The sequence below is a fragment of the Chrysochloris asiatica genome, unplaced genomic scaffold (genome assembly GCF_000296735.1).
Source record: "Chrysochloris asiatica unplaced genomic scaffold, ChrAsi1.0 scaffold00045, whole genome shotgun sequence".
Classification (NCBI taxonomy): Eukaryota; Metazoa; Chordata; class Mammalia; order Afrosoricida; family Chrysochloridae; genus Chrysochloris; species Chrysochloris asiatica.
In genome coordinates, this window is record NW_006408563.1 from 14,336,955 (window position 1) to 14,349,575 (window position 12,621).

Consider the following 12,621-nt stretch of genomic DNA (forward strand, 5'->3'; position numbering starts at 1 on the left):
CTTTACTAGCATTGGGTGGCCAAATTCCAGATTATTATGTGAGAGATTAAAACTTTGTGTTTTTAAGTAATAATTAGTTTGCATTTTTGTTACAGACAGTTGAACTCAACTCTGACTAATATAAGAGGCTTTGCCTATTTTTTTTTCTGACTGATTTTAAGAGATCCTTTTATTTTAAGGATATTTATAATCCATAAGATAAGCACTGGACTGTGAACCACAAGATCTGTGGTTTAAGCCCACCAGCCCCTCTGCAGAAGAAAGATGAGGTTTTCTGTTCCCTGGAAGATTGAACACCTTGGAGACCCTATCCAGGGTTGCTATGAGTTGGAAACAACTTGCCTATATTATACATGTTTTCCATTTTCCCTTAATTTTGTTTATTGAATTGTTGTTGTTGTCATGCTCCATGTAGTCAGTTCCAACTCATAGCAACTCTGTACAGGTTTTCCAAAGATCAGCTGGTGGTTTTAGCCATCAACCTTGTGGTTAGCAGTCCAGTGCTTATCCTACAATGCCACAACAGGATTCCATTAGGAGATGCAAAAATATAGGTATCCTTAAGGTTATTTAATACATAAACTCTGGTGTATATTCACAAAAATCACAGAACAGTATTAGTTTAGAAATCAAGATTCCAGAGAAAATTTTTGTCTCAACTATTTTAAGGCAGCATTGAGACATAAATTTAGTCTTTATGGATAAATCATTAAATTAATATGTTGTAGGCACTGTAGGATAAGCACTGTAATGCTAACTGAAAGGTCGGTGGTTCAAGCCCATCAGCCACTCCTTGGAAACCCTACGAGTTGGAACCAAATCAACGGCACTTAACAACAATAACAAAAGATATTAGATGATGAGAAATTGCATAGATTTTAGAGGACTTGATAAAGAATTTAAACGTTTTTAGAAAAACAGAGATTTTCTATTTGCTATCACTGAAGTATTGGGTTCAAGAAAGAGCCTCAAAAATCTCCGCAAGGACTCTGGGAAGCTGAATGCATAAGGCTTTCCCCTGGTACTCCCAGCACACGTTCTGTGTTACACGTTGGAGTTCCACAAAATATTCCCTACTATTAGTAATTTCCCCCACAGACAAGTAAGAAATATAGGGCCACAATTTCCTACCAGATCATAAGCGGCTAGCATCTTTTTCTGCACATCTGGAATCACCCCCAGAGGCTCCAAGTAAGGAAAACTGTCTTTCATCACTAGTGAGACTGAGGGCATATTGTCACTGGTAATGAGCCGAGAGGACAGGGTCAGCAGGCATTGCTTCAGACTGGCAATTGGAGGGAGTCCACATAGCTCCTTAACAGACACTATGGCATTCTGTAGGAAAAAAACATAGAATCACAATTCTGGCCACATGGCATAGCGCGACAGCATTTCACAGATGATACCCATAGACAAACAGACTTCAGAAAGTTCACGGAGAACTGGGATGAAAAGATCACGTGTGTCCGAGAGCTAACTCACTACTACATTTCATCTTTCTCAATGTTGGGCAACTGCCACAAACATACCATCAAACAAAGCAGATTGTTCCCCAAGACTACACAGTGTTTTTCAAAAGAGAACACCGACATTACAAATTAGCATGGGCTGGCAGTGAATACCTTAGTTGATTTGGATCATGGTGATCATGAAAATGTAATGTCAGTGACTATACACTGGAAGGCATCTCCTTAGGGTTCATCCTTTCAAGCTAGCAGACTGCTATTATTTCCCATCCCCCATGTGACTTACCATCTAGAGTATCCTTTGTCATCCCATCAGAAAGGCACCTCACAGACACACCTACAGACACACACACTGCAAACATATTTCATATAAAGTTACATCTGTCCTTCTTAAAAACAACTCACTTGGAATAGGAATTAGAACTATTTTACATCCTATTCATGGGTGAACAGTGCCTAACCTACTATGTATTTCATGAATTTAGTGACAGTGATGGTGTTCATGTTCTTAATGGTTAGCTTCCAAATCATCCTTAACCCCAAAGACATTATGTTGAAATGCTCTTAAGCTAAGTTATCCATCCTGCCTGAAAAAACATTACCTTATAACCAACTTTACTTAACATGTATTTTAAATATAAAATATCAATTATCTGAAAGATACATTAAAAATTATTTAGAAACATCTATTTATCATATACGAAGTTAGATGTATGAATGGTTTGTAACAGATTCAGACCCAGAAGCCCTGGTAGTGTGGTGGATTAAGCATTGGGATATTAATGGTAAGGCTGCAGTTTGAACCCATCTTTCCCTCAAGCAGTCTGCTTCCATACAGATGGATAGCCTCAGAAAACCTATGGAGCAACTCTCAGTCCGATAAGGTCACTCTGAGTAGGAATTGATTCGATGGCAGTAGGTTTGGTTTTTTTGGGTTTTATGATAGATGAGTGGTGTGATTTATAACTAACCTCATGTATGTATTTGTAATCATTCTAGAGTTACATCAAGTGAAAATTAAATTATGGATACTGACATTTGGAGTCTGTGTTTAAAACAGTGGCCAAGGCAACCAACCTCAAGTTAAATGCTTATAACCTACATATTTTTATCTGATTTATAGACCAACACTTTCCCACTATTCAAAGTTGATTGATATTACCTCTAGCCTAGAATTTCTTCTCCATGAAGTAATATAAATGGTTTTCACCAAGTGGTGAATTTGAGTTTCTACATCATGTAACTAAAACATATGCATGATCATGAGTTTTGGTACTAGGCAGCCCTGGATTTGAAATCCAACATTATTATTTATTAACTGCAATATTAGGGAAATTAGTTAACCTCTTCAAGTTTGTTTCTATCTTAAAAGTAGGGATTTTTTGGTGAGGATTACTATATTAATTAATGGAATAAATCAATTAAATAGAATGATATTCTCCTACTATTTTGCACTCATACATAAACTTGCTACTGTTTCTGTCATGCATCACTTCCTTGCAAATTGCAGGTACTTAGTAAATATTTCTGGCTTGATTGTTTCTTGACAATATTAGCTTGAAATAAATATATTAAATATACTTTAGGTAGATAGAGTTGAAAAAAGTTTGAAAACATTTCTCAATTATAACTATTAATGAATAGAAGAAAACAAATATTAAATTTCTCAATTTCAGAGTTGGGAAATGTATGTATGTTCTAATTTAATAATTTTTATAATTTTATTCTGTGTTGTTTATTCTTACCCTATTTGGAGAAAATTGTTTATTATCAGATAACTGAAATTATTTATTCAAGATCACACTGAGATGGGTTTTAATCTAGAACCATGTTTGTTGTTGTTGTTGTTTTTCCATTAAACCACACATCTAAGAGAAGACTCCAAAACCAAACCCCACTGATATTAAATTGATTCCAACTCACAGCAACCATGTAGGATTTCTGAGACTGCAAACCAGGGCTGGGGAATTCCCAGACTGAAGGCCATATGTTGTTGTTATTCTTGATAAAAGCCATTGAGTTGGTTCCCAACCATAACGACCCTGTATAGGTTTTTCAAGGAGCAGATGGTGAGCCTGAACTGCTGATATTGTGGTTCAAACCAACCCATGAACTTATTTGCGTTGGCCATGCCAAGGCAACTGCATTTCCAGCCATTGCATTATCGTTGTTGTTGTTGTTAGGGGCCATCGAGTCGGTACCAACCCATAGCAACCTTATGCACAGCAGAACGAAACAAGGTCCGATCCTGGGCCAACCTTACTACTGTTGCCATGCTTGAGTCCATTGATGCTGCCATTTGGCCAATCCATCTCATTGGGGGACTTCCTCTTTTTCTCTGACCCTCCACCTTACCAAACATGATATCCTTCTCCAGTGACTGGTTCCTCCTGACAAGATGTCTGAAGTATGAAAGACAAAATTTGGCCATCTTGGCCACTAAGGAGAACTCTAGCTGCACTTCTTCCAAAATGGATCTGTTGCATTAGGGGTGAAATAATTAAATGTTTGACCAAATAAAGGAAAATTAGAAATTGTGAAAAATGAAATGAAACATATAAACATCATTATCTTAGGCATTAGTGAGCTTAAATGGACTGGTATTGGCCATTTTGAATCTGATGACCAACCACATGGTTTACTATGCCAGGAATGACAAATTTAAGAGGAATGGTGTTGCATTCATTGTCAAAAAGAACATATGCAGATCAGTCATGAGGTACAATGCTGTCTGTGATAGGGTAATATGCATGCGCCTACAGGAAAGCCCAATTAATACCACTATTATTCAAATTTATTCACCAACCACTAAAGCCAGTGAGGATGAAATAGAATAATTCTACCCTCTTCAATCTGAAGTTGATCACACATGCAATCAAGATGTAATGATCATTACGGATGATAGGAATGCAAAGGTTGGGAGCAAAGAGGAAGGATCAGTAGTTGGAAAATAAGGCCTTGGTGATAGAAAATGATGCTGGCGATCACATGATGAAATTCTGCAAAATCAATGATTTGTTTATTTCAAACACTTTCTTTAGACATCATAAGATGTCATAAGATCTCACCAGATGGAATACATAGATATCAAATTGACTACATCTGCAGAAAGAGAAGATGGAAAAGCTCCATACCATCTGTCAAAAAAAAGCCCAGAAGCAGATTGTGCAACAGACCACCAATTGCTCATATGCAAATTCAAGCTGAAGAAAATGCAAACAAGTCCACGAGAGCCAAAATATGACCTTGAATATATCCCACCTGAATTTGGAGATCATCTAAAGAACAAATTTCATACATTAAACACTGAAGACAGAAGACCAGACGAGTTATGGGATGACATCAAGAACATCATACATGAAGAAAGCAAAAAGTCATTAAGAAGACAAGAAAGAAGGAAAAGGTCAAACTGGATGTCAGAAGAGACACTGAAACTACCTCTCCAGCATACAGATGCTAAATCAAATGGAAGAAATGAGGAGGTACAAGAGCTGAACAGAAAATTTAAAAGATCAGCTCGAGGAGATAAAGCCAAGTATTACAACAAAATGTACAAAGATCTGGAGTCAGAAAATCAAAATGGAAGAACACGTTCAGCACTTCTCAAGCTGTGGGAACTAAAGAAAAAATTCACGCCTCAGTGTTCGTTATTGAAGGATTCTCTGGGCAAATTAATGAATGACGCAGAAAGCATCAAAAGAAGATGGAAGGCATACACAGAGTCTCTGTACCAAAAGGAAATGGTTGATGTTCAAATGTTTCAAGAGGTTGCATATGATCCAGAGCCAACGATACTGAAGGAAGAAGTCCAAGGTGCATTGAAGGAATTGGCAAAGAACAAGGCTCAAGGAATTGATGGAATAAAAATTGAAATCTTTCAAGAAAGTGAGGCCATGCTGGAGGCACTCACTCATTTATGCCAAGAAATTTGGAAAAGAATTATCTGGCCAACTGATTGGAAGACGGCCATATCTGCGCCCATTCCAAAGAGAGGTGACCAAATGGAATGCAGGAATCATCAGACAGTATCTTTGATATCCCATGTGAGTAAAGTTTTACTGAAGGTAATACAGAAATTGCTGCAAGTATACATTGACAGAGAATTTCTAGAGGTTCAAGCCAGATTCAGAAGAGGCCATGGAACAAGGGATATCATTGCTAATGTCCGATGGATCTTGGCTGAAAGCACAGAATATCAGAAAGATGTCTACCTGTGCGTTGTTGACTTTGCAAAGGCTTTTGATTGTGTGGATCATGACAAACTATGAATAACATTGCAAAGTATGAGTATTCCAGAACACTTAATTATGCTCATGAGGAATTTGCACATGGACCAAGAGGCACTTGTTCGAACAGAACATGGGAACATTGAATGGTTTAAAATTAAGAAAGGTCTGTGAAAGTGTTGTATTCTTTCACCATACTTATTCAACCTGTATGCTGAGCAAATAATACAAGAAGCTGGGTTTTATGAAGAAAAATGTGGCATCAGGATTGGAGGAAGACTCATTAACAACCTGCAATATGCAGATGATACAACCTTGCTTGCTGAAAGTGAAGAGGACTTAAAACATTTACTGATGAAGATCAAAGAGCACAGCCTTCAGTGTGGATTACATCTCAATGTAAAGAAAACAAAAATCCTCACCACTGGACCAATAAACAACATTATTATCAACGGAGGAATGATTGACGTTGTCAAGGATTTCATTCTTCTTGGATCAACTATCAACACTCACGGAAGCAGCAGTCAAGAAATCAAAGGACGTATTGCATTAGGCAAATCTGCTGCACAAGACCTTTTAAAAGTGTTGAAGAACAAAGATGTCAGCTTGAGGACTAAGGTGCACCTGACCCAAGCCATGGTATTTTCAATAACCTCATATGCATGTGAAAGCTGGACAGTGAATAAGGAAGACTGTAGAAGAATTGATGCTTTTGAGTTATGGTGTTGGAGGAGAATATTGAAAGTGCCATGGGTTGCCAAAAGAATCAACAGATCTGTTTTGGAAGAAGTGCAGCCAGAGTCTTTCTTCCCTTGAGGCCAGGATGGCCAAATTTCATCTCTCATACTTCAGACATATTGTCAGGAGGAACCAGTTGCTGAAGAATGATATGTTTGGTAAGGTGAAGGGTCAGAGAAAAAAGAGGAAGACCCCCAACGAGATGGATTGGCCAAGAGGCAACATCAATGTGCTCAAGCATGGCAACAATAGTGAGGTTGGCCCAGAATCGGACAGTGTTTTGTCCTTCTGTGCATAAAGTCCCTGAGTCTGTACCGACTCAATGGCACCTAACAACAACAACAATATCTTTATTATTACCATTGTTATATATTTAAGCAACTTAATTTATTAGGCATTGTATTTCTTTTTTTTAAGTATGGCTTCACATTATCTTTCATGTTCAAATCTGTAAATATTTTATAGATTACACTTGTAAATTATATGTAGGTGTGTATAGATAGTAATTTACATATTATATACATATATTTACATTCTACTTTTTCATGTGCGTATTTATATACATGATTTGGCTACATAATAGGGATATTTAATGTACAATAGCATTTGATTTTATGTTGATATGCGACTGATTGGAAAACTTAGCATATCATCTCTGTTAAAAACTTAAAAATATATCTTCTTTATCACAGGCAATATTAAACTTGATTCAATGGTACGTAAATTTATACAAACATTCTGATCATTTGTGAAGGGTTTGGGAAATTTTATTTAAAAACAGTGCTTAAGAGTAAAAGAAGTAAGAAGAAAAAAAATGTATGAGTAGAAGAGGTAAGTAATGAGATTTTTTTCCTACCTGCATGTTTTCTCTCATTTCTATGGCTTCTCGTAAGGGGTGAACTGCTATTTTAAAGATGTCATCTATGGTTTTGAGACCAATGTTCCTGAGCATGGTATATTCCCGAACTTTCTTCCCCATTCTCACCGAAAGGCTGCGCTTCTGTGCCTTCCCTCCTCCGCTCCGGTTAGTTATCGCTATGTGAACAAAAAGGGTTACGTGCTCCATGATGTCACTCACAAAAGAGCGCAGGGGGACATGTCGATATCCGGGCTGCAGACATTCAAATGGTATTGTATATTGTCCTATAAACTCATCCCCAATGTAATCATCATCTAGAACCACAAAACGGATCATGGCCAGCTCAGGTAGGTTAACTTGAAACTCAAAAGTTTCATCAAAAATAGGATTATCACTGTTTTGTTGTACAGTTTTAGTTCTTTGTTCTGAACAATCGGCAGGAATTCCATGAATCTCTATGCAGACATAGGGATCTATGACATCCCCTTTGGCACATGCTCCCTTGGGCTTTGGGAAATTCTGGCCACTGATGATCTTGATATGAAGAGCTAAAGGAGAAACCCCGGGTACGATGCCCTTTGTATTTGCGCTGAAGTAAGAAACTTCATCTCTCATGACAGAAGGCCTCAGAACATAACCACACCCTCCATTCTGAAGAAACCAGCCTGTGTGAAGGTCCATCATTGGACCCGGAGTCTGAAAATTCATTGCCACAATCTGACAGCCACAATTCCAAAAGTCCTGGGGGTTCAAATTACTAGAGTCAATTCTCATGGCACTTGGATAGATTCTTGATAAGAACTTCTTATTGTAATTTACAAAATCTTCTGGGTATTCATTTGCAATCTGGCTGGCCTCTGTTTCACTAAAGGAGCAAATTTCCCAATAGTTTTGGCTTTTCATAGACAGTTCAAAATCCCTGTACTGAACAGACTTACAAATAGATACCAAATCAGAGAGCTCCCTGCAGAGCCATATTTGTTTCTGATCACCATTTTGGTCTACTGACATCCTTCGAGACATTTCTGCTTCCTCATCTTCATCTGTTACTTCCCCCTCTAATACATTGGAATCAGAAGGCAACTTCTTTCCTTTCACAATGATCTTTGTTTTTAGTTTTTCTGGAGAAGGGAGGTAAGATTCAGATGGCGTTGGTGCCTCTGTATAGAGTTTATTGCCAAAGATCTTTTTCATCTGTTGAACCATTACCTTCTGCTGTGGTAGGGAGCAGTGATTCCCCAAACAGAGGATGAGTGGGTATTCAGAAGCAAAAAAGGCAAATTTATTTATCACTTCTATGACACTTCGAAAAGAAAGTTGAGTTGCCGTATTATTTCGATTACAAAGGATTGGTTCGTTGTCGGGACCATCACTTACATCAAGCTCAATGCTTCGACAGCCCATTTTCAAAGCTCTAACATATCCATTAATATCTGCTGGCCCCCTGAACTGGTCTTCAATCAGATAGGTGTTATGAGAGGCATTGATGTAATAGTGAGATAAAGGCTGAGTCATATCCTGGGCGACCTTCTTTTGCTCAGGATCAAAAATATCACATTCTGGTGACAACAAATACTGAGTGAAGCCATCAATGGCAAGAAATCCTTTCTGACGGCCCTCTTCAGAAAGTTCATATCTCCGGATAATGTCTAAGCACATATCCTCAGTGATGTGGGTGACTCCTTGCTCAGCTTCTAAAAAGATCATGAGATCATTGGCATCCAAATACTCTTTGTTTTTAGATATCTGTACAAGTAAGAAATAGACTTCTGGCCTGGTGCAAAGTTCACAAAAAGCCTCACAAAACTCTTCTTCTGTCACACGGGTCGTCAGTTTCTCTTTGCTCTTTTGAATTTCTTTAAACTTCAATCTGATCTTGGATTCCTTCAGAGTAGGGTTGAGTTTTTTTATTAACTCTACAGAGGTGTCTTCCAACATAATTCCATTGCCATCAACATCTGCTGCTTCAAACACAGTTTTCAGCCACATGAACCTTGGTGTGTTCTGGTTATCCTCCATGAAATCAAGGGGCTGCTTGCTTCTGGAAACCAGGTAACGTAATCCGGACACCCAGATGTTTGCTACATCAGCTGAATTGGCAACAAGGTCCAGAGACTCATAGTTTTCCCCATGAAGTATAGAAAAGGCACAGTCCTCGCAGATCTGGTCAGCAAGACCATTGTTTCTAAATGTTTCCGTGTTCTTCCCCAGTCTGATCTCTTTTATGGCAGCAATATCAAGCTTAGCTTTCTCCAGATCTTTCTTGGAAGGCTCCCAGCGAAGAGCTTGGAGATCTGTGTCCAGAGTGAAAAATCGATTGTAAATGCGAGAATTCGGCCGAACTTTCTTCAGTTCACAGCCAGCTTGCATGAAGCTGATGCAATCATTTGCACTGCTAATCTTCTTTTCCGAAGGCATGCTGCTGAAAGACACAGTTTTCTTTCTTCCACCACATTTTTGGTTTGCAGGATCCTGGAAAATAATTTGAAAATAGGGAATCAATGTTCTGTAGAAAATGAACATGTTCAAGAACACTCTGCAAAGCCCTCGGGTTCCTTTCTATTGTGGTTATCCAGTTATGTGGTTATCTGGTTATTTTAGCTGGTCTAAAATTTATGTTTCCTGTCTAAGAAAAGAGAAATTGCCACAAAATGAGTATTATAAAGTTGAAGGAAAAATGATTTCTCAAATGCTTTTGTGTTCCTTTAAAATAAGATCAGTGATGAAGTGATCAGAGATCACTCTTATCTGTTCATCAAATCATATTTCTTAACAATCTCTACTTGCTGATGCTTTAACTAACATCCTAGCTCAAGTCCTGTAGGTATACAAAAGAAATAAAGCTAAATATCTTTAAAAGTTTTCTCCACTTATACTTTCCAACATTTTAAAGAGATCTCACTTAAAACTTTCTTTAACATACTTTATATTCCAAAAAGGGTTTACAAAATAGCTTAACTAAAAAGCACTTTTTGGAAATATAACAATTAAACGTCTTGAAGTCAAGTTTAGAGCTAACAATAGCTTAAATGAGTATCATTTGACTGAAGGTTCCCTTAAGTGACCCCATTTGGGAATTCACACCTGACTTTCAGTATAATGCTACTAGTAGGCATGACTTATAACTAAACACATATTTGGATGCTTCCCGCTAACTCATGTTTCTCCTAATTTAATTTAAATTCCAAAGCCTTTGTCCAGACGATTTCACAGGGAACATTATGATAAATGAGCTGCCACCTATTTAATAACTATTTCACTGAATTTGAGCAAAGATTATAGCAATTTTTTTTTTTTTTTGAATTTACATGAAGCTAAAGTTTGTTTGTTTTTTTTTAAAGAGTGTTGGTGTAGTGCTTTAGGATAAACACTGAACCACAAGGTCATTTGAACTACAAGGTTGGTGGTTCAAATTCACCACTCCTTGGAAACTCTACACAACAGCTCTTAACAACAGCAAGTGTAAAAAAAGTTTCATGTTAATAGAATGCTGTCTGGTACATTGTACATGATACATAAGTGTTTGTTGTTTTGTTAAAAAAAAAAAAAATAGTATCTTTATGTAAACCCTCAGGTTTTCTCTCCCATTTTGATCAGCACCCCTCCCTGGAATGACTATTAGATACTACAAGGGTCCATTTTCTACCTAACTCTTCCATGCACCTTGCAAATACCTCCTTGATCCATTTCTGGAAGTTTCTTGGCTCTCAGTCACTGCTACAGGTTGAATCATGCACCCTCCCCTCCTCCCTCCCCCCCCCACCAAATTTATGTTGTAGATCCTAACCTCTATGCCTGTGATTATGATCCCATTTAAGAATGGTTTCTCTGTTACATTGTTGAGGCAGAATTCATGAATGATGTATTTGAGCTAATCTTTCTTGAATTGTTTTTATTGTTACCTGTCCTTGAGTCAGTTGATGAATAATGACCTTATATAGAAGCAGCTAGTGGGAACCACCAACCTTACAGTTAGCATTAAACAGGCAAACAGACCCATGGACATCCCCAGGGAATGAGAAAGCAGAAGCGACAAGGGCTTTCCTCCAGAGGTGACAGAAAGAGAAAGGCTTCTCCCTAGAATTGGCACCCCTTGGATTTCTAGTCTTTTAAACTGTAGAATAAGCACTGGATTGCCAATGGACAAGTCAGTGATTCAAACTCACCAGCCGCTCCTTAAAAACACAGGACCGCTATGAGTCAGAACCGACTTGACAAAACTTAGCAACAGCAACAAACTGTGAGAAAATGAAGTTTGTGGTATTTCTTTTATAGCAACACTAGACAAGCAAGTCAGTCACACAGAGTTCCAGTCGTCTCAGTCCATTTTACAGAGGATCAAGCTTCATCCCTTCGGATTAGTGTCACAGAAAAGCAGAAATTATGTGTTGCTTGTGACTGTCCTTCTAGAGTGAATGGAGGCCTTATCAGCTATCATTTTTCTTACAAACACGTCTGAATACTCTGATTACTCATAATTATAAAATGGTAGAGTCCGCTGTAGTCTCAGACTATCTGCTATGTCTATCACTCCCAACTCATTTACACTGAGCATCTGAATGATGCTCCTGAAGACTGGTTATGTCTTTATACTTCCCTCTGGACCATTAGAAAAACAAATAAACAAAGTGCTGTCCTGCCAATTTCAGCTCATACAGACTCTGTGCATCACAGAGCAGAACCACTTCTGGTCCACAGAATTTTCTTGGCTATACTTTGTGAGCTACAAGGTCAGCAGTTCGAAACTACCAGTGGTTCCACGGGAGAAAGATGAGGCGGTCTGCTCCCGTAAAGATGTACAGCCTCGGAAACCCTGTGTAGGGTCACTATGAGTCACAACCGACTCCACTGCACATAACAATAACATACTTTCCATGGAAGCAGCACCAGGCCTTTCTTTCGCAGCAGCTTTGGGTAGGATTCACTGACAATATTTTGGTTAATAGTCAAGGGCAAACTATTTGCTCCACTCAGAGATGTGTTCTGAGCATAGACTAAGTTAATAAAGCTCCCAATTACATCATCAATTGAGATATTCTCCAGAAACAAATTTCCCAAAAGCCAACTATAATGCATGTTTATGCTGTTATTGTTGTTAAGTGCTGATGAGTTGATTCTGACACATAGAGACCTTGTATAGGGTTCCCAAGGAGTGACTAGTGGATTTAAACCACCAACCTTGTGGTTAGCAGTCCAGTGCTTATCCTCCCATGCCACATGGACACCCCCATGCTTATAGCACACCACTTTATAAGTGTACCAAAGAGACAGCAAAATGTAGAATACAAAGGACACTGTCTTTAGGGAAAAAATAACAAGCCTCAAACTGATT

The 12,621-nt window shown here is 38.2% G+C and overlaps 1 protein-coding gene across 1 annotated transcript in view; it reads right to left on the minus strand.

Moving 5' to 3' along the window:
* The window catches only part of PLCL1 (phospholipase C-like 1), a 425,845-nt gene that overhangs the window by 88,953 nt on the left and 324,271 nt on the right, over positions 1–12,621 (minus strand). The window contains exons 2-3 of the mRNA XM_006862003.1: positions 7,287–9,761; positions 1,132–1,335 (exon numbers count right to left, since the gene is read on the minus strand). Coding sequence (XP_006862065.1) covers positions 1,132–1,335; positions 7,287–9,761 — 2,679 coding nt within the window. The remainder of the gene's footprint in view (positions 1–1,131; positions 1,336–7,286; positions 9,762–12,621) is intronic.